The 26,855-nt window shown below is 41.5% G+C and overlaps 1 protein-coding gene across 7 annotated transcripts in view; it reads right to left on the bottom strand.

Annotated features, from left to right (window-relative positions):
• Nucleotides 1–134: 134 nt before the first annotated feature.
• The window catches only part of itgb4 (integrin, beta 4), a 29,519-nt gene continuing 2,798 nt past the window's right edge, over nt 135–26,855 (bottom strand). For 6 of the 7 annotated variants that reach the window (XM_020083458.2, XM_069517577.1, XM_020083457.2 and 3 more), the window contains 41 exons: nt 24,541–24,623; nt 23,549–23,625; nt 21,971–22,066; nt 21,656–21,860; nt 21,473–21,569; nt 21,172–21,343; nt 19,788–20,051; nt 19,602–19,691; nt 19,349–19,471; nt 18,736–18,903; nt 18,559–18,635; nt 17,486–17,694; nt 16,870–16,973; nt 16,670–16,765; nt 15,697–15,820; nt 15,476–15,601; nt 14,720–14,838; nt 14,577–14,610; nt 14,277–14,471; nt 13,456–13,559; nt 13,300–13,358; nt 12,869–12,892; nt 12,621–12,769; nt 12,311–12,490; nt 11,994–12,142; nt 11,161–11,368; nt 10,746–11,063; nt 10,464–10,627; nt 10,172–10,352; nt 8,494–8,631; nt 8,205–8,387; nt 7,984–8,112; nt 5,262–5,429; nt 5,030–5,179; nt 4,479–4,613; nt 3,852–4,001; nt 3,477–3,662; nt 3,241–3,396; nt 2,990–3,154; nt 2,434–2,553; nt 135–2,345 (listed from right to left, as the gene is read on the bottom strand). In XM_020083458.2, coding sequence (XP_019939017.2) covers nt 2,215–2,345; nt 2,434–2,553; nt 2,990–3,154; nt 3,241–3,396; nt 3,477–3,662; nt 3,852–4,001; nt 4,479–4,613; nt 5,030–5,179; nt 5,262–5,429; nt 7,984–8,112; nt 8,205–8,387; nt 8,494–8,631; nt 10,172–10,352; nt 10,464–10,627; nt 10,746–11,063; nt 11,161–11,368; nt 11,994–12,142; nt 12,311–12,490; nt 12,621–12,769; nt 12,869–12,892; nt 13,300–13,358; nt 13,456–13,559; nt 14,277–14,471; nt 14,577–14,610; nt 14,720–14,838; nt 15,476–15,601; nt 15,697–15,820; nt 16,670–16,765; nt 16,870–16,973; nt 17,486–17,694; nt 18,559–18,635; nt 18,736–18,903; nt 19,349–19,471; nt 19,602–19,691; nt 19,788–20,051; nt 21,172–21,343; nt 21,473–21,569; nt 21,656–21,860; nt 21,971–22,066; nt 23,549–23,625; nt 24,541–24,616 — 5,799 coding nt within the window. In that variant the 5' untranslated portion in view covers nt 24,617–24,623 and the 3' untranslated portion in view covers nt 135–2,214. The remainder of the gene's footprint in view (nt 2,346–2,433; nt 2,554–2,989; nt 3,155–3,240; nt 3,397–3,476; nt 3,663–3,851; nt 4,002–4,478; nt 4,614–5,029; nt 5,180–5,261; nt 5,430–7,983; nt 8,113–8,204; nt 8,388–8,493; nt 8,632–10,171; nt 10,353–10,463; nt 10,628–10,745; nt 11,064–11,160; nt 11,369–11,993; nt 12,143–12,310; nt 12,491–12,620; nt 12,770–12,868; nt 12,893–13,299; nt 13,359–13,455; nt 13,560–14,276; nt 14,472–14,576; nt 14,611–14,719; nt 14,839–15,475; nt 15,602–15,696; nt 15,821–16,669; nt 16,766–16,869; nt 16,974–17,485; nt 17,695–18,558; nt 18,636–18,735; nt 18,904–19,348; nt 19,472–19,601; nt 19,692–19,787; nt 20,052–21,171; nt 21,344–21,472; nt 21,570–21,655; nt 21,861–21,970; nt 22,067–23,548; nt 23,626–24,540; nt 24,624–26,855) is intronic. The other variant, XM_069517578.1, reaches the window with a different exon arrangement.

Here is a 26,855-nt window from a genome sequence, read left to right on the forward strand (position 1 = left end):
TCATGTTTTGAAGGAGGCTGAGGTAAGGGGTATTCCGCTGCAACATGCAGCTTCACCACTAGATGTCACTAAATTCTACACACTGAACCTTTAAGAGTAAATGATACAAGTTGATCAAAAGTACAAAAAGCATGTTTTTGGTGAAATTCACTTATCTGCATCTTTATTTCTGAAAAATCCTCCTCAAAATGTTTTACAAAAGCATTTTCGTCCAAATTCAAGCCCAAAACACAGTAGGACATGCATAGAAGGAAATACAATCTTTCTGTCTTTACATACCGTTCCTCTAAAAATTTCAACCTATCACTGAAATGTTAATCCACTCAAAATGCAAAATACAACAGTAGACACAGCAACTGGATAAAACATTTTGAAAAAGAAAACATCTGAAATACAAAAGCAAAAGCATATTATATCAAATAGAGTTTTGAGATCATAATCATGCCCTTAGCTTGACAGTAGGAAATAAGTGTATCAAATCTTTCTATATTTGGCATTTAATTCATTTAAGACAGTCTGCTTAGATAAAAATCTTTAGTATGAAATATGCTTGAAGAAAGCTTTATTGCATTTTAATATCATACAAATCTATGAACAGAATCCCAAACACACCACCTCTGTGCCCTCCACCCCTCAGGACAGATGAAAATGAAATGTGTAAAGCATCCGCCACAAAAACGAAGCCAAACCTTCCTGCAGATCAGAACGCTTTCAGACTAAACATGGTTTGAAGATTTGGTGAGTTTATCGAACACGTTGCGTTTCTTACAGACGGATGGGGGGACAGGGGACAAGTGGAGAAGGGTCACTTTGGATTACTGAACCGCAGTCAGATTACTGACCTGTGCTGGGCTGTGTAAAGCCCCAGTGTGTGTTGGCAGATCTGAACTGACAGAAGGAGGGCAGTCTAACACAGAAGGATTCTCCTCTTGAAAAGAAAACGTGGGATGAAACAGTCTCAGGTGCAACACTGATAGTTGTAGAAATGTTACAATGAAGGGAAACAGCGTCCCAGTGCGTAACAGACATGACAGAAGAACACAACAGCCTCCTCTCCTTTTATTTACACTATCACTCGACTTTAGTTTTTTTTGGTCGCAGAATCTCACACCCACACCCAAAATATAACTGATTGTGTGAGAGAGAATCTCAAGGTGCTTTCACATCTACTTGTTTAGGCCGGACTTTAGTCCATCTGTACCGCATATCCTTTTGAGGGTCAAGGGGTGAGATGGAGACAATCGCAGTTGAGGTGTGGTTCACCCTGGATGAGTCGCCAACACACAGAGACAAACAATCACTCACACTCATATTCACACCTATGGTCAATTTAAAGTCTCCAATCAACCTACCCCCAATCTGCATGTCTTTGCATGTATTCTGACTGTAGGAGAAAACCCACGTAAACTTGGGGATAACATGCAAACACCACACAGAAAGATCCTGGCCGACAACCACCATGCCACCCCTTTTCAGTTTAGGCTACAATCCAAAACAAGAACCAAAATAATAGACAGGGCTGAAAATAACTTGCCTCAGACCAAGGTCTAGATCTGCAGACTGAGATTTAGTTCAAAAGAGGCCTTCTCAGTCCAGAACAAACTGAACCATGGTTCTGACCAGTTGCAGTTTGAAAACACTTTTTTGGGTTGTTAAGACTTTCGGACTTGTTAAGACTATGGCATGAAGTTGAAAGAAGATTAAATAAAAGAATAAGAGAGTCAAAGCAGCTCGCAGGATTGCTCGCAGTTTTCCCTCTGATGATATAATGTTTGAACAATGACGACTTTCATTTGGCGCATTCAAAGTAGTGTCAAGTACTAAACCTCAAGTTGGTGATGCTGGTAGAAATACCAATATAATATTATTGGTGGTAACAAAATTAACTGGTTTATTTACTTTGTCCATTTAAATAGAAAGACTGCTACCTGCCGAACTGACAACACAGCAACATCAGATGCACGTCCGACTACAAACCAATCATTGTCAAGTAAACAGCCCACTTAGGTGATGACGACAGGACGTTTGCATGTCATACAAAAGTCTTTAGTGGTCTTGCTAGCCTACAATGTGAAACCAAGACTAAATGGATCTAATATAAACTGTACAAAGTAACAAAAACATGACGCTTGATTCAGACTTTCAGGTGTGAAAACGCCCTGAGATTCCCGTTGGGACCTTTGGGTGTGAACTTGGGTACAGTTAAGTAGAATCTTATGATTCATAAAACATCTTCTTTGTGACAGTTGTTCCTCCTATGATGCCCCTCTGGACCACCTCCTTGGTGATCTGACGAGTCACCATGCCGCTGGTCTCCGAGTGCTGTGTGGTCATCATCATCCCCTCTGTTAGAGAAGAAAGCAGTGAACATGAGTCTGTGAATGGATCTCATCAATAGGAAGAACATAAACGAAACTGGAGGCTTATTTGTACCTGAGAAGTAGGGGTCATTGAGCATGGTGTGTGAGATGTCTGTCCGTGTGCTGATTTCTGTTGGCAATTGGAAAACCTCCCTACTCATCAGTGACTGGTTATTGTACTGAGACAGTGCACCTACAGAAAGTGAGGAAGGAAGTAAACACATTAGCGTCAGCGAGTTCTCATACTTTAATTTAATTTAGTTAATTTCTCTCCACATGTATCAAGTGCTGCTCATTGTGGGAACTGTTGGGTTTCACTACAATCTTTAAGGTCTCAACCTTACTATGTAATGTGCCTTGAATATATTATGATTTTTGTTGGATTTGTGGAACCCAGAAGTTAACTTTTTCTATAATTACAGCATCAGGCTAAAATTTCCTCTAATACTGAGAAGGTGAATAATTTCTATTTTCATCACCACACATTCTTTACTCTAGAATCCTCTCTGGACCAAAAATCAACAGGGTGGTTTTAAATCTATCCCCACTGTCATATTACTGGCTGCCATGAAAGATACAGTCATTTATTTTCATTCATTTAAAAGATTTGTCAGTAAAATTAATCTCACCTTCATCTTCAGATTCGATGGTGATGATGCCCTCCCTCTCTGGACCGAAGCCCTGTGTGGTTCGAGCCTGAACTTTGAACTTGTAGGGAACGTTCTCAGTCAGGTTGGGAACAGTGAGACTGGTCTCGGTGCTGTCTCCATTCACCTGGAAGGAACGTGTGTCACCTGGAGAAAACAAGAAATAGAGGTGAGGAAAGCACACACTTTCAAAACCTAAAAAAGTTAAATTTGTATTGCAAATTGATTCTCACTTCCACCATGCAGCTCTTCGCAGGTCACCACGTAGCCCAAGATGTCTCCGTTGGGTTTTCGAGGCTTCTCCCAGCTGAGCTGCAGCGAATCGGGGCTCAGAGCAGTGAAAACCAGGGGGCCTGGAGCACTGGGAGTACTCAGAGTGAATGGTGAGCCTGCAGTTAAAGAAGACGTCAGTAATCACATACAGACATAATCATTGTTGCAGTGACACAAAGTTGAACAGAATCAGTACCTGGCATTGGGCTGAGAGGACTCTTGGGATCGACTGCAGATTCAATGGTGATGACTCCTTCTCTTTCTGGGCCCCAGCCCTCCTGGCTCTTAGCCTTCACCTTAAATAGATAGGAGTAGTTGGGCAGCAGGTCCTGGATGATCACAGAGTTCTCTGCTGGGTTTGTCATAATTTGCTTTTGATCACCTGAAGAAGAGGACACAGGTTTTTTTTAGCATTAACAATAAAAACTGAAAAGTGAATGAATGCAACAAACCCAAACTAAAGAAAACATTGATAAACTGCCTCCAATACCCAGTACATGCACCACTGTCACAGCAAAGTGTTTTTTTATCAATAGATTGTCCTTGTCCGACTTTTTAAATTATTACTTACCTCCATTGAGCTGCTGGTAGAGGACACAGTAGCCAAGGATGTTTTTCTCACATCGGGGCTCCTGCCAGCTGACCTTGAGGGCAGTGGGACCCAGTGCGGAAAACACCAGTCTGCTGGGGGTGTCTGGGACCCCAGGAGAAAGTCGTGCATCTGATAGATGCCAGAGAGAGACAGGAGTAAGATTACCATTGGATATGATCACTGTGAATATGTGGTGATTCTCTGTTAACATTTAACCCGAGATTGTAAGGGGTAAAAAAGACAGAGAAGAACAGACTTAGTATTTAGCCATTTATTTTAACTGATTTGGATTGTAAATGAAAGAACTTGTTCAGACATTTTTAATTTCTTGTTTATTATGGCCTTATAGACTGTTATTTAAGTCCATAACTAACATATGCTTTGAAAAGATGTCGTAGGGAATGTTCTCAGTCAGGTTGGGGTTCAGTTTTAGTTTTTTATGTAACTTAAAACATAATGGTTTGTATAAAACCGCAGGTCTAACCAGGTCCAAGAGGGCAACAAAGTTTCAGAGAAGCAGGAATGAAGATGACTGATGAGGAGAGATTAACGCATCACACCCAGCAACACCTACAGTGCTTTCATGCCTGTATGCTGCAGACTTACCCTGGAGCACCCTGTCCAGACTATATAAGGCTTCGTTGACGTCTGAAGACTGGGTCCTGGCCCTGGAACCCTGAGGCAGGTTGTAGCTGAACTGGCTCTGAGAGCTGCTCTGCATCCCAGTGTAGCCGAAACCACCTGATGGCGCATTGAGCAGGAGGGGAAATGCAGGAGGAAGAGGAGGAGGCCGGATGATAAAGAAGAGAAAGAGAGCAAAGAGAAGGATAGAAGTAGCACAGTAGGACAGGGAGAAGGGAAGGTGGAGAGTGAAGTCAAAAAGAGGTCAGAGGTCAAAGATGAGACAAGGGGAGGGAGGGAGAAACAGCGATAGTCAGCATAGCTCCTGCAAAGTCTGTATGTATAAGCCTGCTGTGCAGCCAATAGCCCCAACCCTGCTAACAGATGTCCAAGCTATCAGCCTCATGCACTTGCAGTTTACCTGCTAAGGCATTATCATCATTGTATTACAAAGTAAAACCTTTCTTAGACCAGACAGTCAACAGCTAATTCCTCTAAATGTACTTCTGTTACCACTGCTGACATCTAAAGCTTACCCAGTTCTGAAAACTTGCTTGACAAATCTCCCATGACAATTGAGTCCCGGATGTTCTCTTCTGTGTAAGCCCTGTTCTCCGAGCGCTTCCTCATGATGACTTCCGATGAATGTACTCCACCTCCAATCATATCTGTCCTGCGAGAGCCTCCTTCAACACCAGAGAAAGATTATGCATAAAAAAACGTGTGTTTTTACCAAATTCTTAACATTGAATCCGGCATCCACCTCACCTGGTCCGGACATGTAGGTGGTGGATGTCTCTGTGGTGAAGGAGCTGCCTCCTCCTCTGTAGTTTGAGCTCAGGGTGGACATAGGAGAGGATGATGTTGACAGGTTGCGTGTCACTGATCCCCCCGGGAAATGGAAGTTCTGTTCCCATTTCCCGTTCATCATGAAATCTGTGAAACATGATAACAGTCATCAGACAGATGCTGGGAAATTCAGCAGTTAGCATTCTGACGTTCTGACTGGAACAACCCAGTGATGATGTGAAGCACCCAAAACCAGGCTCAACTGGCCTATAGAGCGGAAGCAGCAGACCTGTGACCTATACCATATGTGCTGTAGCTTTAGTGTGACTTGTGTAGCTTTAGTGTGACTTGTGCCAAAAACAGTAGTGCACCATCTACAGGCAATAACAGTTACTGCTGCAGTTTTTGTTTGTGTAGCTGCGTTCTGTTTTTTTATGAATTGATGAATAGCATCTTTATTGGTTAATTAATTAATATGTCAAAAGGAAAAAAATATTTGAATTGATTGATACCTTATCAAACACTATTTGTAGTTTTACCAACACATTTTACCACCACAGGATGAAATGTAATTCAGTTAAGTTTCTATTTTTAGGTTTTATTTTAATGAGCTGATATTTTGTCTCCTGTCCTGTCTTGTGTTAGTCTAGAATGTTAGTGTGTTAAAATGTCTAATTATTACTGAACAAAAAGTGCAGTTATCCACATCTGGCTGTACCTCATTGAAAGGCAAAGAATTCAGGATAATTTGGCTGGCTGGTGACACTAAAAGCTGCTTCAGACACACACTGAACTTCGGATAATCTCCTGACCTCAAGTCTACTTTGAGAGTGCAAATGAAAACACATGAACGCTTCTGAGCGGAAAATCTCTTGCTGTGTTTTTCATGTGTGAAAGTCCAGACTCAATTGTGAGGACATCCTTGAAAGCTTCAGTAAAAAATGTGGGAATTAACAGAGTCATAAGGATTCAGCCTCTGGGTGCCATGAATGTCTTGACTCGATTTCATGTCAATTGATGTGATAGTTATTCAATGAAAACTGCAGTGTTGCTCTTTTGCCTGTAGGTGGTGACATAAATATGTCTTCTCTTTCATATGAAAACTGCTGCTGCTACTACTTTGGAGGGTGGATAACTTATCTCCTGCTTGTTAAACACTCCATTGATCAAATGTATCGGGAGATCAAATCAAATACTGCTTCACTTGTAGGCGACGTTACTGATACTGCCCTGCAGAGATGAAACTGTAGTAAAGACAAGAACCCATTATCTCCCTACAGCCACAACTAAGCCTACACACCAAACAAGCTGTCTCGAGATCACTACCTCCTCAGTGGGATGGAGAGAGGACAGACAGAGACAGGCACCGGGAAAAGTCTGCCCCCGATCATCAACTGCAGGTGGGACAGTTGATGCCAGTGCTCCTGTCTGGGCAGATGGATAGATGGGATAGGTGCCAACTGGGGGCCAAGGGGACAAGGAACGCAAGCCCGAAAAATTAAATGATTAGACTAACGATGATGTTTCTGAGCAGATCAATCACAAAGGCAGAGAGAAATATCTGTTGACTTGCTGGGCGATTGACTGGCCGTGCACTAACAGCTGACATGCTCGCTCCCTGTCTGGCTATCTGTGGGTCTGATGGAGTGGTCTTCACCTGGCAGGGGTGTTTGGGCGTAGCTGGGGCGGGGGGCCTCATCTGAACTCGCCTCTGTGTCTGTGCTGTAGCGACTGCTGATGACGTCCACCTGCTTTTTCCACGACACCTTACGCAGATCTAGATTGGACCCCACCAACTTGACATATTTCCATCCTTGTATTTGGGGTCATAGGGTAGAAGCAAGGAGGCGGAGAAGTATCAAGTGTTTTTTTCTTTAACGATACATTACTAATCAAAAATAAAAGCTGTAACACATTCATGGGACATGGGATCACATAATGTATGCAAACATGTATGTTGTTTGAATTACAGAAATCCAAGTGGGCTTGGTGGAGTGCAGCAACATCCACATTTGTCTTTCAGACAAAACTAATAGCACAAACATGGCTGCAGATAGCAGGAGAGTGACAGCAGATTTAGTGAGGGAAGGCACTGAGGTTTATGATCATAAAGCACTTCTACTGCAGATATCTACAAATGGATTGGAAGCAGATTTCACCGCTGCCTGGTTGGGGCGTTGCCTGCCAGATGGAAGTAATATGAAAAAATGCAGTGCCATGAGAAGGATGCCATTCTTGAGCTTCTTGACTCTTCCAGCTCTTACTTAACGTCACGCTTGTCAAATGGAGGAAGAATATGAATATCAGCCTCTGTAGGCTTTTCACACAGAAATACAGAAATGTTAAAAAAGGTGCCAGTAGAGAACAGATGAGGCCTTCTCAGTTTCATCTCAGGGGGAGTGGGATGACTACTCCAACAACTCAGATTGGACAAACATTTCACAGCAATGTCCACTCCCCCTCCTCCTGATAGGGCGATGACACCTCAGCACATATGGTATAGGTAAAAAGCAAGAGGCCTGAGAGTGCTGAGGATGTGAAGTAAAATAATTGGATCCATATCACAGTAATAGCTCACAGTCTGGAAGCCTGCAGGTCACATGCAGCTTGACAGAGCCTAAAATGCATCACAATAACACACCAGCACAATGGGTTTACACTGTTAGAGGAGTAGGTTGTGGCCTTTGCTCTGGGTACCCACCATCACCAGAGACGCTGGGGGTCTTGGAGCCTCCAGGGGACTTCAGCACCTCATTGCTGTACATCAGGTAGCTATCATACTCGTCTCCAGCCTCTGCGTCCACAATAGGGATGTCTGGAATAATGGGAACTAGCGACAAAAAGAGATAGAATTAAATCTCATCCCAGGGAAACAAGACCTCACTGTAATGCAGTGTGCAGATGTGTTCGCCCTCGACTTACTGGATAGTGGTCTGGTAGGCTGTGATGCCAGGTTGATGGAAGCGTCTTTGAAGGGACCCCAGCCCACGCTGTTCTTGGCACGGACCTTGTACTGGTAGGTTTGTGCGTTCTGGAGGTTCTCGATCAACAGCATTCGTTTCTTGGGGTTGTCGATCTTTACTTTCTTGGCAGCACCCACCGGCTCTGTGAAAAGAAAGAAGTTATAGAACATGATGGAAATTCCATAATGCTAATCCTAACAAGAATGAAAAAAAATGAAAAAATGAAAAAGGGGGACTCAGTGCCTTACTCAGGTCATCATCGATGGGTGTGTAGATGACTTCGTAAGCTGTGATGTTGCCGTTTGTCTCTGCGGGCTCTGCCCAACTGACCTGGGTGACAGTCGGGCTGATGACGTTAAAGGCCAAACGTCCAGGTTCACCAGGCACTGGAGGAGAATGAGTCAAACTTAACGTACTTATAGAACCAGTGTTAACTAAGTCAAGGTTTTGTTATTATTAATAATAGCCGATACAATGGACAGTATTTTCTATTATTTACATTTACATTTAGGGCATTTAGCAGACACTTTTGTCCAAAGTGACTTACAATAAGTACTTTTGTCACAAGAGAGAAACCACAACACATCACCGTTGATGGGGTAAAACGAAATATAGAAACAATTGTCAAGCCCTCATCTGAGGATCTTAACTGCTATATGTAACTGCTATATCTGAGGATTATGTAACTGTTAATGAAAGAGTAAAACCTGTAATAATGCAATGTGGTTCACATACCTACATTGATAAAATGTTGCCTAACAATTATGTAAACTGGAAATGTTGGTAATCATATGACATGAAATAACATAAAATACATGGAAACTATATAAATTACCTGATAACATCTTGGTTAAAATAATTAGATATTTCACTCCACTCATTTACAAACTGTGTGAATATAAATTATGTTTCCAAATTCCTTGCACCAACCCCCTACCTATGTTTAGAAATGTTTGTGTCTAAACAATGGTACTAACAAAATGTTTGGAATTGGTCCAGTAAATTGAAACAGCGACAGTGGCTACAGTGTAATCTTAAGGGGCAACTGTGACACACCACAAATTGTCCACTAAAATAATATTTTTTACTCAGGCTCAAATAGTTATTCTGGGTTTCTGCTAAAATTCTGGCAACATAACACGTCTCACTCAACAAGAAGTTTCACTCTCGACCATGCAGCAGCTTGTTGTCTCTTTCTCCGTTCTCGTTAGTGCTTTGATGTTTACTCCATACACTAAAGCTCAAACCTTAAGGACGGCGATCAGCATGAAACGCTTGTACGACACACATCAGAAAAAGATTCAGCTATAACAGTTTCACTCTGTAAAATACAAACTGCTCTCTCCAACTCTCTCTCTCACTCTCCTCCGTTTCCTACAACAACCCAAGTCTCATGAGACTTGAGAGTGAGACTTCTCATCGAGCGAAATATGTGTAATGTTGCCAGACTTTTAGCAAAGACCCAGAACAAAAATTTGAGCCTTTTATTGGTGAAAAAAAACCTCTTTTCTTGGACTGTCGCAACTGCTCTATAAGATTAAATTATAGCCACTGCTGCTGTGTCATGGCTGCCGATGTAGATGATCTACTGGTCAGATTCCAAAAGTTTTTGTAAATACCATTCATTTACACACACATTTACAAAAGTAGGGCCCAGGTTTAAAAAAATACCAGAATTACACTTTAAAGTGTAGGGTTTAACTTTGTAAAAAGAGTTGAGTAAAACAAGCCAGAAGTTACGAAAACTTTATGCTCAAATTTAACAACAGATTTATGAATAGCTGGTGCAACACAGTCTAGCTGGATAAATTGCAAAAAAATGTAATTTGCTAGATACATTTATTTTATATTTTGTTTCATCTGAAGCAGTTAATCTGCGTGTTGCTCCTTTAATGAACAGCATCTAACTGAATTCAAAAGGATTACCGTCTTCCAGGGTCTGACAGGCAACCATGTCGGTATTGTAGCCATCTCCCATTGAATTATAGGCGCACACTCGCATCTCGTAGTCGCAATAGGGGTAAAGGTTGGTCAACTCAGCTTGAGGCGTCTTCACATCCAAGACCTGGGCGTCTTTTTCTGGGTCGCCGTAAATCCAATACTTCACCTAAAAAAACAAGGTAAGAGCATAGATACAGTACTTGAGAAAAAGAGTGGCTCTTGTAAATGATACTAATTCATTCAAGTTGGGGCTTCTGTTTGTGTTGATTCTATGTACCTTGTAGCCCATTGGGTTACCAGGCGGTGGGTCCCAGTTGAGGTGAATATTTCTGGGTCCAGTTGCTTTGGCTTTCGGGTTTCCTGGAGCGAGAAGGAGACCACCAGGAGAGGTGCATTTTGGCTGGACGTAGCCTTTCTGTGACATGTGAGCAATCTCAGGACCTGCAAAAAGGAGAGCAGAAATAATCAGATCAACTGTTTCCTTCTCTCATCATGTAATATCTCAGACGTCAGACCACCAGAAACAAATTAAATTTTCTCTCTCTCCATTGTGTCTAACCTCCGTCTGTGACATTGACAACGGTGGTCTTCCTATCTCCAAGAGAAGCATTGCTACTTGGGTCGAACAGCTCCAGATCGAAGGTTTCAGGCTGGATTGCACCAGGATGTTTTTTCGGGTCGATCACTATGTTCTTCTCTGTTTCTCCAGGACCAAACTTCAGTGGGCCGAAGAGGTCGAAACGCTGGGCCTTCTTGGTACGCCATTTCACTGTTGCGGAGCTATCAGGGTTTCGAGTACGTACCACAGGAATGGTGTAGGTCGGGTCAGATGTGGAGAAGTTCTGGGTGCCCTTTTTGAACATCATCACGCTGGGCTCTAGATAAAATAAGATATTGTCAAGTAAGAGATGAAACCTTTGCAATCAATATTTTGATTGGGTGTGAGTAATGTGAAAAGTATTGCGTCCTTTTACCTGGCTGGTCTGCGATGGTGATAGTAGTTCTAGGGTAGCGCCCCAGCTTGGCTCCCTGCCGTGGGTTACTGAGGTCCATGACAAACTGCTTGACCTGTTTGTCTTCCAGGAGGCCATCTTTCTCACCCAGCTCCAGCAGACGAACAGGAACTGTCTTCTGAGTCTCACCAGAACCATAGGTCAGGTCTCCTTCCACTGTTATATAGTCCTAAAATACATAGGATCAACAGGTTAGAAGCACATTATGAAGCAGAACTGTATCTCATCTACAAGTCATCACAAATTGGCTGCAGCTTCTGATGACCCCTTCGCTTGGCAGAGCAACAATATTTTGAGTCTGGGTTGACTTGCATCACCAGATCTCCACAGTGCCATGTCAGCAGTGGATAATGGTTGGATTGCACCTATTACTACAGTGCTATAGGGGGAAAAAGCATTGGCTCGGCTGTATTTCTTTTACCAATCACAACTATCTTAGCAGCACTAAGCACTGGATACAATGATGCTACCTCTGCGAAACAAAGTCAGAGGAGGAACTTGTTATGGTGGAACATTTGCACAAAGACAGGAATCACTGTCGTTAAAAAAGAACATTTCTATCAAATTAAAATAAACAAAAAATCTGGTTGGCACATGAAGTGCCCCTGTCCTGTAAATTGACTTTGTTTGCTTTCATTTTTTAGCAAACAAGTCACATACTAACAATACTAACAAAGTTAGTAGGACCAATTTTCACAATATATTCAGTGATGTGTGGCTTTGTTAAGATAGATAGATAGACACACTTGTAGATGTAGACGCAATAAAATTTAGTGCAGTGATCATCAGCTCACCTTTTTGTCCTTGGCTGTGAGGTCCCGTGAGCGGTATGTGACCTGTGTTCGTCCATCCTCAATGATCTCCCTGCTGATTGGAATGTTGGCCACTCCGTCCTGTCTGCTGTATGTGTAGGCTGGCTGGAGGAACGAGAACACACTGGTGGCTGCAGAAAGAAAAGAGAAGAATCAACAAGCGAAGATTTTACATTTTTCATTGTCTTTAGTCAGGGGGCTTCTGTCAAGTCCCTCATCGCGTTCTTTTTGATTGAAAAGTCATTGAGATAGAAATGTGATTTTTCAGGTACAAATACATGAGGTCCAAGATTCCGCACCATGATCTTTGATGATGGTGATGTTGACCAAACGTTTTCCAATCCCAGCAATGCCCAGTGGCACATCCACAGCCTCCACATGCAGCTGCTTCTTGTCATCGTCTTCTTCTTTGACAAAGAGCGGCACATGAACGTCTAATAACTCCACGCCTTCCTGGAACTCGATGGCTCCCGCAGCCTCTGCAGAGGAGGACCACGTGTAACAACAAGTTTAACGACAAGGCCGATGATCGATGAGCAGATCGGTGGAGATCGGAATTGAACATTAGAATTTTATTTTCTTTCACATTTACAAACAGCAAAAGTTCACCTCTGTCTGTGGCCACAGTGTAGTACCCAGGCGCCACTTTGAGGTTGTGGAACTTTCCAGACTGGACATTTTTTTCTGTGAGTTTAACAATATCAGGATAGCTGCTACGAGGAGCGGACAAGACAGTGTCCATGATGGTGTAGTCCTGCCTGAGGAGCAAAGGAGAAAAATAAGGCATGTGTGACCATTGGTTCCTGAAAAACAACCGCTTCAGTGTCAACTTGTATCATCGTGTATCGTTTTGTTACCTTTTTCCAGCATTTCTCTGCGTTCTGTAAAAACCAAAACAAATAATCAATTGGTGAGAGAATGGACATTTTCCTTTAAGGACACTGGATGTAGGTGTGCTGAGGATGCTGCAGTACTCCGTACTGGTGGTTGGCTGTAACTGCTAGACAAAATATGGAGTCAAGCTGTTTTGGCATACAAGATGTGCAAGTTTGATATATGCTATTGTGTAAAATGCCTTAAACTGACATTTAATATGATGTCATTATACAGCCGTCTTCTCTGCACCCCCAACTCAGACATACCTCCAGACTTCCCATTCAACTTTTGTTTTAACTATGAGAATACGAAATCATTTATATCTTACAATGACAACCGTTGCATGTAATAAATGAAGCATATGTTACGGAACATACTATACACAACTGGACATGTACATAATGTATCTCACCTGAAAGCGGTCTTCTGCACTTTCTGGGCCCCAGGAATTTGTTTGTACACCTCATTGAGCTAGATGGAAGAAAATGAAACAGTTTTCAGTGACACGGTCAACATTCACACACTTACACACAGGCTCACCAAGAAACAAAACCCAAAAAACACTCACGTTATCGGCCACTTCCTTGCGGAGCTGATCTGTTTCTCTGTCTTCAGGGCGGGACAGGTTGTCAGAGAAAAGCCTGTTCAGCCGGACGGAGAGTGGGAACTGGACTACAAATGAGAAATGACAAGAAGGAAATGTAAAACAATGTCCCTAAGTTCTACAGACTAAAATATCAGTTTAATGTCATAGGTTTAATTTTAAAGTAATACTGTGTAACGTTTACAGTGCCCCCTGCAGACAGTTAAGTGGTTTTCATTTACAGAAGAAACAAAGTCTATCAATCTCTTGGGTGGAGCTCTTACTGTGTAGTGACTGAAACACAACTGATATGGTGGATATTACCCATGATCCCTGATCCCATGATTATTTGCCTTGTGAACACGATATCTCAAGAAAGCCTTGAGCAAATTTCCTCAAACTTGGTAAAATGTTCATTTGGACTCATTCATTAACTTATTAGAACTGAACTCTATTTAGAATTCTTTATATCTTAAAGGTTTCCTCGCTGCATATTGGAGATAATGTTTTTTGTTGATGTCGCAGTCATTTTAAGTCACATTCAATTTAACTGATCTACAGATCAGCATTATTCTTGAACCTGCTTGATTGAAGCTGTGACCTGTAGTCAGTTTCACACTTCTCACAGGAGATCATACCCACTCACCAAAGTTACGAAGAGAAAGAACAGACGTGAGGTGAGGAGTAGAAATTAAAGTGGCACCATTATACTTTTCAATGTCAGTGAACCATCAAACTAATTTTGTAGCTGCTATTTTAGGTTAAAAAGTCGCACAGTGTTGCTGTTAATATAATTTAGCACTTACTAGTCTCTTTAGGATTAGGCATCATCAGAGCCAGGGGGTGATTGGGTCCTCTGTGTACATTATCTGTCACCTTCCAGCGAACCACATCAGTCCCTTTGGGTGGGCCAGTCCTCACCATTGGCGTGTCCAGATGGTCTGAGGTGAGCAGAGACTGGCGGAGCAAATACTCATCTTCCCTGAAGCCGACCATGCGACCTGCAAAGCAAACAACATATGGTGACTCATATTCAACACAGTCCAAGTCTGGGGATGAAGGATTTTAGATCTATGCTGTTGTGTGTGATGTAAGTGACATATTACCTTTACTACAACAAGGCAGCAGGGCAAGACAGCTCTGTTTCAAGTAAAAGATGAGAGGAAAAAAGATTAGAAAAAAAACAGAAAACAAAAAAAAAGTCCATTGGGACTTGGGAAAATCAATCATGTGAGACATGTATTTTTACCTGGAAGCAGGTTTTGCAGCAGGCACAGAATTTCCAGCAGCAGAGCAGCAGGAGTGCCAACAGTAACAACAGGAACAAGAGTAGAGGGAGCAGCCACAGGAGGCTGGCAGCGGGACAATCTGAAGGGCCATCACAAAACGCAGATAACGTTAGAAATGCAGCCCTCATACAGAATACTGCTGCCACAAGTTTAACTGGAGCAATAACAAGAGCTCTCATTTAGTATATCCTGCTCTTAACTCAGGCTGCTATGGATTTAATTTTCTCTAATGTTCAGAAAACACATCACTTTCCTCATACTGTCCTTTGCTGCAGTTCCTCTTTTCTGCCTCTGTCTGAAACACGATTTTAGTTCCTTTCTCTTTAAGGACCTCCCTCCATTAAAGCCCAGTCTGCTCTAAATGGCCAGCTGGGCGACTCTGTTGTGATTGGTCAACCGTTTCCAGCGTGTGTAGGAAGTATCAGCCTGCGCTCTCGCTATTTCTGGATTAATTCAGAGATGTGCCAGGCTTGCTGCTAGGCAAGCATTATGCTAATATGGGACATTGTGATGTCGCAATGGTTCAGAATTATCTGCCAGACTTTTTATTAACATAACTTTCACATACACAAAAAAGTTATATAACACACTACAGGAAATCAAACACCATATGTCTCCTTTCATGGACAGTGTCCTGGCAACATAAGCAAACGCCTCCACAACCGTCACCACATTTAACCCAGGATGTTGGTGCTTATTTTCAAACTGCAGCTCACCTTTCTTTTTGAGCACTTGGATCTCCAAGATTGCAGCTTTTGGATCTTTGGGGTTCTCAGCAGTGTAGTGATAGGTACAGTCATCATCCTCATCACGGAAACTGCACGAATCAAGCACTTTGTCCGCTGAAAACACACGGACAAGCATGCTACAGCGTGATACCATATTCTTCATTATGAGAAGTATCTTGATAGTCAATGTAGCTCCTTTGTGGGCTAACCTTCTTTGAGTTCTTCCACCATGTTAAATGTGTAGGGGCAATTCTCACAGTCCTCTTTCTTTCCCGTCTTCCAGGCTTTACACTGGACACAGTGTCTTGTAGCCTCACACACACCCAGCTGGGACTAGATGGGACACACACATAGAGTATATACACACTTTGAAACACTAAACAGACATGCTAACCAAAGCTAAAAAGCATAAAGCATATAAAAACAGCACCAGGTATAATATGAAGCTGAAACAAAAACAACAAAACAAGAGAACAGGCCTCATGCAAGAATCATTTATACAAACAGACTTGTTGTGCATACAAGTGATATAGGAAAGTTTGTTGTGTAAACTAATTTTCTCATACATTGAGTTTTCTTACAGGAAGGAACAGTATTTACGAGTGGTCCAGTATCATAGGAATCATGAGACATTAGTCTGCTGTTAGTCTTGTGGTGAGACACTATTTTAACCAATGTTCATATTGATTTGTTCTTTATTTCAGTGACAGCGATCCCATGACAGCGGTTAACAGCGTTAAAAGTGTTGCTTTAGTCTCTTAATTTCACTTTTGATGCTGCTAAAAGTCAAGACTTTATCTTTCTTGTCCTCTGAAATCAGGACCTGAATCTGCAAACTTGTAAAGTTCATTAAAATGACTTGACAGTTCAGGCATATGCCAGGAATTGTAGCCTTGGTATTATTGGGGGATTTAACAATTCTATCTTACTATCTCTGTGCACTCAAATATGCACAAGTGGCTTTCATCATATTTATGCAGCTCATTCACACACTCTTCTGAAGACAGAAGGGTTTGTTCAATCTGACGATGTTCATACAAACTCACTTTGCAAACAAATGTAGGAGAAATTTGGGATAAAAATATGAACTTATTCATTGCATGAGGCCCATTGTGTTGGAGCTGAGAATTTGATCCATACACAGCAGCATAACAAACATACTTATAAATTAGATCCACACACCTGGAAATTTGGCTCACAGGTCGAAGTCATTTCCATGGCAGTTTTCCCGCATTCACAGAGACCGCACACACATTTACCTCGCCCGTTGCAGACACCCTGGCACAAAATCAAAATCAATCAACCAGTGTGAGATACATTGAAGTGTAAGGTGACATGATAACCTCATATCAAACAAAAAGAGAGTGGGTGGCTCCACTCACCCCCTTGCTGTCCCGACAGGTCAGGTCGCTCTTGGGACACTCGCAGGCATTTCCCTCCCAGCCTTCTGTACATGCACAGCGACCCATGATGCAAGAGCCACGGTCTGATGGGAGGAAATAATGGGATTTAATAGCATTACCCCTGTGGTAAGTGGTGTATGTGTGTGTGTTGGTGTTGGTGTCCTGTATATTGAATATTTTGAGTATACAAGAAAGTAAAATACAACAAATGCAGACATTGTGTTTTGTCCCTTTCATTTAGTTTTTTGGATTGTTTGTTTGTCAAACAGGATTATGCAAAAAAAGGGTTAGGGTCAAGAAAGAACCCCATACATTTTGGGTGGATTAAAAAAAGGCAGATCCACGATCACTATCCTTAATATTGATTATTATATATCATATTTGATATTGGACATTTCTTGACATTTGCCAGGGAATAATTGGGTAGTAGTTGGGTCTTGGTGGAAGCTTTCATCTACATAATATAATGTGTCCTGAAAGGTAGGCTAAGAGACAACATGAAAAATGAAGAACATTTGTAACAATCATAGAGATGACACATCATATGCACACATCCATCCACAGTCATGAATTCAACAACCGCAAATTGTCGCACCATTGCAGAGGAAGCCTCCGTATCGTTGACACCGGGTCTTGTCATACTGACAGTATGGTCCTTCAAACTGATCTGGGTTGTAGCACACACAGCCTCCACACTCCATGCATTCTCCGTGGCCTGAACAAGGCTCCGTCATGTTTGGGCCTATGCACTGGCTGGTGTCCAGAGATGAAGTACTCGCTGAGCAGTTACAGAATGCACCCAGCCTGAAGGAGACACGTGGACAAAGCAAAGAGAAAAAAACCAAAGACTTTATTGAGCTCAGAGACCTTAAACAGTCCATCGCTTGGCAAAGACATCATAACCCAGGCAATAATATGGCACTTAAAGAGATGCTGCACACTTAAATGTATTTTTTTAAAGTACACTAAATTATTAGACTGTTCTTTGATTAAATACATTAATGTTGGCTTTATCACACACACAAATTTACAACAACAATTCCACATTTATGGCTTGAACATGGCTCCTCATGCAACCCAGTGTGTCAAACCATCAATGCTTACATAGAGTCAACTTCTCAACATCATATAATCACAGGTTGGCAGCCCCCTGCCACCATGCAGCAACCACTCTTGAGTGGGAATCTGGAAAGCTGCACTCATTTTCAAATCTCTGCTGAAACCAAGCAACTAAACCATCATGTTGTCTAACATTCAGGGACGGCCTCCTTCCTCTCCTGTCTCACAGAAGTCCCTTTCTCACACACACACACACACAATTTGAACCTATGGCTGAAACAGCCACCTGTACCAGCTCAGGACCGCCTTGGTCTTTGCCGTCAGGAAACTCTAGAGGCTAAGAGCCTGTACTTCATGTGAAATTTTTGTCGCAAACATGTGTGCACTGCTACTGGTGTCGTTGCTCATAGCAAGACAACTTAGATAACTAAGTTTGAGCAAGCTATTTGGTGTGTTATATATGTGTATGTAGGGGTAAAGGGGTATACAGTAGGTAGGCAGGACACAGCCTTGCCTCTCAGCACTGTATTTTCTTTTATTTCCAGGTAGACACACTCAAAACTTAAAGGGATGTTACACATTAATAAGAATTAATAATAATAATCTCACCAGTTACCACTACATCGACACTTCCCACACACCAGGTCTCCATTGCCGTGGCATTTGGCTGCATTCTTGACAGGAGTCTGGAGGACACAGAAAAGAAACACTGGGCTTAATTCCCCACAGAGAATTGAGAATCAATGACTTCAGCTTGACTTCTCGTGCGCCATCTACATGTCTAACCTTCTCACATTCGCAGGTCCGACACAGAATCGAGGCCTCAAGATTGAGAGCGGCGTTGAAGGTGGTGGGCTTGACTCTTATCATTCCCTCCTTCTCATCCTGATCGCTGTGGCAGACAGGGGTCGTGCCAATCATCCTCTGGGCTTTGAGACGCATCTGGAACTTACCCTGGAGAACACACAAGTTCACACACAGAAGTTAAGAGCATGTGTGCGCACACCAAGCATTTAGCTGTACAAGTCTTAGAACAGACAATTTAGGACCATATTGGATTTGACTACAACTATATGGCCTGTAAAAGCTGACAAACTGGTTTTAGTAATTAATTAGTTAAATTGACCCACAATGTGTGCAAACTGATCATTACTTCGATCATCTACACCGGGAGGAACTGGAGCCAATCCTAGCTGACATGGGGCAAGAGGCGGGGTACACCCTGGACATGTTGCCAGTGTATTAAAGGGTACTCAAGCTTCCTCCCTCAGTCCAAAGACTGGGTTGTAGATAATTGTGGACTCTAAATTGACTGAAGCTGTAAATGCATAGAACTTGGAGGTTTTATAAACACATACATTTGTAAGTTTGATTGATTTGTTAGTCGTGACTGTCTTACTGTTGTTCCAGGCTTGTAATCCAAGTCCCCGTGCTCTAGATGGTTTCCACTGGTCGAAAGGAACTGAGCCTCAAATGCTTTGGGTCTGTCCTCAGCACGGATGCTCATCTTGGAACCGATATTCTGTAAGGACACACGAGGACATCAGCAAATACACATATGATCACAATCATTTGATTCAGTTGGTAGCTACTGAAAACAAAATGAGCCTCATTCTTCCCCCTGATGATTTACAGAGGAGATGATGTTTTACCTCGAAGGCGATCTTCATGAGCTCCAGGATGTTAGAGGAATCCTCTTGCAGCAGACCAACCTCAGCAATGGGGAAATATTCCTGAAGTTTCTACATAATACAGAAAATAAATTCTTTAGCTAAACTCTGACATCACAGTTCAAGAGAATTACCCCTGTGAAAACTGAACAACTACAGCCCACTGACCTTGTAGTATGTGTAGGAGTGGTTTGTAACAGCAAATATGGGGATGATGTTATGTTTGCCAAGTACGCGGACCAGCGTGGGTATTGATGGGTAATCCTGATTGATATCCTCTGTGTATTTGCCGTTTTTGTCCAGGTGGCAGAGTTCGTCGTTGCGTGGCAGGATGCCAGACAGCACGTTAGCGCCATCTGCCTCGTAGTGGAAGGCTGACTCAGTGGAGAAAACCAGGAGATGCGTGCTGTGGTTTCGCCAACCGATCTCATCCTAGAAGAGAGATACAAATAAAATAAGGGACAGACAAAAGAGTCAAGAATCATCATTTCCAAATTAAATGTCCTTCCCTTCACTCTCCAAGATTTTTAAAAGTGCATTTATGAAGATGGATAACATAACAACTCCCCAAATATGAGGCCAAATCATCTTGATCAACCCCTGGTGGCTGGCTACATTAAAGGTCATAAATCCCGCCTCCTCCATATTAGCAGATGGGACATGGACCAAACTAATAAGGCCAAAACACGCATCAAATTAATTTTTCTCATTAATGGTTTTGTCATTTTTGGTAGTTCATATCACATTGATGTATGATCAAGTGCTAATTTTTGTGGTAAGTTTGATTTAATTTTATTTGATACCATAATAATGGGGTAAAAAGCACTGATTGACAGCTAAGATTGGTCGAGCATGTTTATCAACGGGACCTCGATGCTGTGTCTCTCCACCACGATCACTTCTGCCCAGACTCTGTCTCCAAATGACGACAAAAAATACAAAATGTTGGCACACATATCCGAGATATTTTACCTTCGTTTTTGTATAACAGGGGCCAGTGCAGACAGGTCCTCCATCTTTATGTACAAATTTAGAGTGGTCCAGATAGACAATGTTTCCATCCAACAAGGGTGCGGAACATCATAATATCTAACTACCATTATGATTCTAAACACTCGAGGGGATCCAAAATAAGTTAAAATATATATGCTCTTTTATTATGTATATATTCATATATATAACAGATTGCTTTTTTAAATGTGCACCTTGAAAAAAGTCCTTGAACTGAGGAAAATTTTAATTAAAAAAATACTATTTTTGCTAACCAATTTAAACTTAATGATTTCAACACACCTGCTTTTCTGTAAAGGCAGGAAAATTTGCCCTGGTTTAAATAGAAATACTATTTGCTTGACAATTGTCAATGATTTATCGGTTATATGTCCGGGTCATGATTGGACAACGTCTGGATCTGGATCTTGGTCCACCTAGTAACCCCTGGTCTATGGTGTACCTCAACTCAATTTCTACTATGTTAACCAGCTCATCCCAAACTTTGTCTGTTCAGTGCTGAGTAAGTGGAGAGCCAAAACAATGTGCGGTTCTTACTGACCCCACAAACTGCGGCCTGCAATATGGCGTCAAACCCTCCTTCAGGAGCATCCAGGTTGCCAGATATTCTCTCCTTCTGGAGCTCACTGGTGAATTCTTGTACATCGCTGGTTAGCTTGATGACATTTTGGAAGGAGAATGGAGGGTCACTGTTGGGCCATGGCGTTTTAAGTCTGAGAAGTGAAGAAGGAGGATGGACAAAAAAAGAGAGACAGTGGGAAATGGAATGGACATTTAAATTACGCCCTATCATGTACATACTTCACTTCCCTAAGAAGGTTATTTCATATTATCTCTCTTACTTGACGGGTCTCATGTCCGTCTGGGGCTCAATCACTTTGTCCACAAACTTCCCAAAGCCGATGTTGTAGTCACTTGACAGCTCTTTCACCAACCGAGCTATAGGAAATACATGCCATCAGTATCGCATTGACAACAGTCATCGCAACACGTCAAAGATTTGATGCCATTTCAGGGCTGCTCACATAGCTCCTCGCCCATATTCTTCAAGTTGGCCAAATCGTCAGCCATGGAGTTGGAGAAATCCATAAGAATATAAAGATCCAGAGGACCATTGGTCGGAGCAAACACGTCCATGTCAACCACCTTCTCCTCTCCTGGCAGGAAGCTCATGCTCATCAGTTGTGGAGACACCTGAGACTGCTGGAGATTCATGTTGATATCTTGTTTCTGAGCAGCAGAATAGGAAAGTTAAGATTTTTGATTTGCAACATAACAGACATTTAAGACGAAAGAGTGATGGAATGATTTGAAAAGAAACAAGAGTGGAGATGTCTTACCTTCTTCATAATTGTTTCGCTTTCAGCTGATAATATAGATCTGCAGCCGTGGGCACGTATGTTTTCTTGCAGGTCACAGCGAGGGCCATTAAAGTCCTGTGCAAATAGGAAGTGTGATTAGTGAGTTGAGCTTTCAGTTCAATTTTTGATTCATTAAAAACCATTAATTGAGGGTGAGGATCCATTCTTCATCAGTGGATGGCATTTGCTCAGTCCTAAGTCACCCAATCATAAGTGGTCAGCTCTACGTTCAGGTCTGAGTGCAACCAAATGTTTCCTCAATGCGTCTTGAGATCCAGTCACACATTCGAAGGTGGTCTGAGATCCATGTGTCCACATTGTGTGAACATTAGTATGTTCTGGGCCACAGATGAAGGACCAACTACTCAGCTGATTATTTTTTTATGCTTCTCAGTGTCCATATGTTGATTTGTTTGTATCCACCGCCTCAGTATCAACACTAACCACCACATGATTGATACTTTTCTTAAATTAGTAAAATCTGTCTTCTTTCTTACCTTCATACCTTCACACACACAAACATTGTCATCTGACACATCTGCAAACTCAAACTGTCTAAAGACAACACACTTTGGTCTTCATGAACAGAAGTAACACTTTTTGCATATGGAGGGGGGTGGTGAGATCCAATCATAGATGGCCACAGGAGACACATTCAGGATGGATGTTAATACCATGTCTGGATCCATTGACACAACTGAGCCATCTCCATGAAGACTGACATTTAATTTCAATTTCTGATAAAGATGAAGCTCAAAAAAGTAGTAAACTGACCTTAGATTGAGATGATATGATTTTTGGTTAAATCAACTGCTTTTTTAATAAAAAAAATGTAAATAAGTAAACAAAACAAATTCATAGAGCATAGTAGGAATTGTTGGATTTCCAGTGATTAATGCGCTCACAGCGAAGGAACAGATTAGCATATTGCACACGGATAAAGTGCATAGCTGCCATCCAAGACTCAAGATACACGCACTTTACTCGGCTATCAAGACTTCTCGCAAGAACGTATTCATTTTAAAACCCCTGAGTTTTAGTATCAGAGGAACATTCGCGTCCCTCTATACTCATCCCCTACAGGCTGACCAAAGATGACACCTATCACCTAAAAATTATGCTAGCAGCGAGCTATAGGACTGTAACAAAACACTGGCTTCAGAAAAAATGCCCTACTGCCAGTCTAATATTTTCTAGAACAGATCACCTATCCCTGTAGTGCATCTCCGAAAAGAACTGGGAGACAAACTGTAAATTTACTATGTGTGATATTTAAATCATCCCAGGACCTCTTTTCTTTGTTTTTCTTTTTTTTTGCTTTGTGTTTTCTGTTTACAGCCCTTGTTCAAAAATAAAAAGTTAGAAAAATACATCTGCAATACATCTCTTAGGATAAGTTATTTTATCTTATATTTTCATCCTGTGAAGCAGTTATACAGATCAAATATATTTCATAGGTTTTTATTTTTATCTTGTAGAATTTGTTTAAATTGTGCTTATAGTAGACTTAAAATAGCCACTTTTCTTCCTTGGCAATGGTCTGTTATCTGCTCTCACCTCATCAGTGCAGTAGGAGCAGCCCTTCCAAGTCTGCAGGCACTCAGAGCAGGACTTGGCGGCGAGGCAGTATTTCACTGAGGGGAGAGAGTCGGGAAAAGTCAGAGACACAGAGAGAGCCAACAAGTGAGAATCAAACCCAGGAAACATTGCAAGAATACCTTTGGTAACACCAAAACACATTTAACAGATAAAACCAGAGCTGAGGAATAATTTCATCTATCATTGACTTTATATAATATTGCAATTGACTTTGATATTTTAGATTTTATAGAACTTATATGTGGCCTCCAGCATTATTTGTTATCTATATGATACTATATGATGTGATATATATGATACTATATGTTACTTTGAGATATATTATTTCACTCTTTCTTTTCATTTATTTTTTCTCATGATCTTCTTTGTTGTGTTTCTTAGACAATCGTGATAGATTATACAATTAGTTTTCCTTAAGTTCAGTGTTAATTTGTTAGAATTAAACCAGCTCCTAAGTATCAAGTAAGCAGTATCCAAGAGCTGTTCCAAATTCTTTCCACTACAAATTGAATATATGTCTCTGCTTATAATGTCCTCTTTAGTGTTTTTGGATACCTCCCATGTAATCAGTCTATAAATTGTACAGCAATGGTCCCCACACTGAGCCCTGGGGAACCCCGCAAGTTACCATTTGCAAGTTCCAAACACCGATATACCAGCAGATAAAAAGCTAGGTAAATTAAGAAATAAGAAATATACAGTATTAAAAAGGTGCTGATCTTTCAGAGATAAATGTACCTTTAACTTCAACTAACTTGACAGATGTTTACCTAAAATGTCAAACTAACCCCACATTGAATTTTTTTTTTTTTAAATATGGAAGAAACATGAGTCAACTATTTTATTTACCCTGATGGCTTCACTGCCAGTGTGTGACTGAGATGTCTGAGTAATGAATAAATGTATGCGTGAATGTGACTAGTGGTTGTTTAGTCCATTTATGTCCTTACCATCAGCATCACAGACGGTCAGCAGGACGGCTAGAAGCCCAATCCCCACTGAGAGATGTAACGCCCATCTCCCCATCTCCTTCCTTCAACAGAAAAATACATGAATACTTTCACATGTACAATTTACACAAAATCCACTGTTACAGAGAGAGAGAGAGAGAGAGAGAGAGAGAGGGAGAAAACGTTTTGTCTTCTGGCAATATCGCTGAGGTGTAACTTGATCCACCCGTACTTTGTTTTGGTCGGGGGCTGGAAGAAAGTGAACAGGCCCAGACACTCCCTTCACCCTCGCTTCAGTTGGTGAAATGAGCTGCAAACTGAGACTGGTTTAAACAAAGAGACACAGGCCGCCCTTCTCTTCAAAGTTTAAAAGAACATTTGTCCTCTACAAAAAATAGCCATTCCGCTTCTCAAAAGAACATTGTCCTTTTTAGTTTAACCATAAAAACCATAAACATTATTATAAATAACTGTAAAAAACAGAAACAGCCAAAGCTGCTTTGTTTATTCTGTAAAGTAAATGCTTTTATATAAGCGCATATTGGCAAATATCATCATTGTCATTAACATGTCTGTGAAAGCCTCATATTGGCTGATTTTTATCAATCAGGGCCTCAGGGGACTGAAATCTGATTGGCCCCTGAAGTGCTCCTGTCCTGTCAGTAGTGGGGGTTATTTTCTTAAAAAAGAAAGAAACAAAAAAAATCAGATGCATATTAACACCTGTAACAAAATATATGACACTTTGTTAAGAATTCTTATATTCTAAGATTACCCTACGTGCTTAACAATTTTTAAAATATATTGAATGATTTGTGGCTTTGCTCAAAGCTATAGAGCGAGCACTACACAAGGGTTAACCTAAGTGAGAACCTTACTGGGAATTAATGCACAGGAATTGTGCATGGATGTTGGCCCCTCTGTGCAAACTGTGGCCCCTTTATGGCCCCTGATTTAGAAAAAAATATTATAGATCTGCCAATGTGCTATTCACCAAAAAATCATTTGTGAAAAAAATAAAAACACTATAAAAACTAATTAGTTAATTTGGGTGCAGAGATAATTGGATGACATATTCAGACTATAATAGAAACATGCCTCAGCTCTTCATACCTAAATACATGCAGCTAAGTAGTGTCTTGATGCAGTTTAAAATTACCATCCACTATTCTCACATAGACTATTTTAAATAGACTTGTGCAATAAAGGATCAGTTGAGACATGATAGAAAGTAAAAGATGAATCACAGGAAGAGACCAATACAGGGTGTGACCTGGAAATACTCCTGTATGGCTGCGTGTTGTTTAGACTCTTCACAATAAAAACCTATAATTGTATGCAGGAATCTTGGATGGAGAACAATCTGATTGAGAGGAAGCTACAAAAAAAAAAAGCTGAAGACGGGAGCGATGGGGAGTGAACAAAGGGCACGATGTGGCATGAAATGTCTTGGTAATTATCTCAGTGGGCAGCTAACTGTGCCACAGTGCATAAAAAAAAGAAGATGATTTGTGCCTCCGGAGATTTACAACTCTGAGATGGAATTTCTCCTTTGGGCGAGAGAATGACCTGTCCAAGTAAAAAACACGGCCTGGAAAACACCTGGGAAAGGCACCTTAGCACGTCAGTGTGAGCCTAAGCTGACTACTAGTGTGCGTGTGTGTGTGTGTGTGTGTGTGTGTGTGTGTGTGTGTGTGTGTGTGTGTGTGTGTGTGTGTGTGTGTGTGTGTGTGAGTTCATGCCATAAGGTGTCACATAAATCACTGACCAGGAGGGGTCAGGAGGAACAGACCAGCTTCTATTCTCCAAACTTCAAACTGTCAGTCATGGAATATGAGCTGAGATAAGAAAAAAGCACTTTGTATTCTTTTCCTTTTTAGACCGAATCAAAGCTCAAACCGACGCTGCAGTGTTTTTTATGACACCAAGTTGGAAACACAAATTACAGCTTCCAAGAGGCAGAAAATAGAACTGAGTCATCTGCACGCTATTTAGTCTAAAGTGCACTGTGGCACAAAAAAAAGAGGAGACTTTTATCTTGAGTTCAAAAGCTTTTGGTCCCTGCAGACAACAACACGTCTTCCAGGTGAACATACCGTTGCTGGGCGTGGGTCTGAACCTGTCATGACATCATCAGTTAGGGGTGAGGGGTGACGGTGGGGGTGTATTGATAGGTTTGGGGGTCAAGTTCAGGGTCCCTGCCCTTGATCGTTAGCAAAATAACAGTAAAACACACCTGGAAAATGTGTCTCTGAAGTTACTGTATCTCTTAATTCCACTTTAAAAACCCAAACAACATAAAATAAACTAAATGC

The sequence above is a fragment of the Paralichthys olivaceus genome, chromosome 21 (assembly GCF_024713975.1).
Source record: "Paralichthys olivaceus isolate ysfri-2021 chromosome 21, ASM2471397v2, whole genome shotgun sequence".
NCBI classification, from domain to species: Eukaryota; Metazoa; Chordata; class Actinopteri; order Pleuronectiformes; family Paralichthyidae; genus Paralichthys; species Paralichthys olivaceus.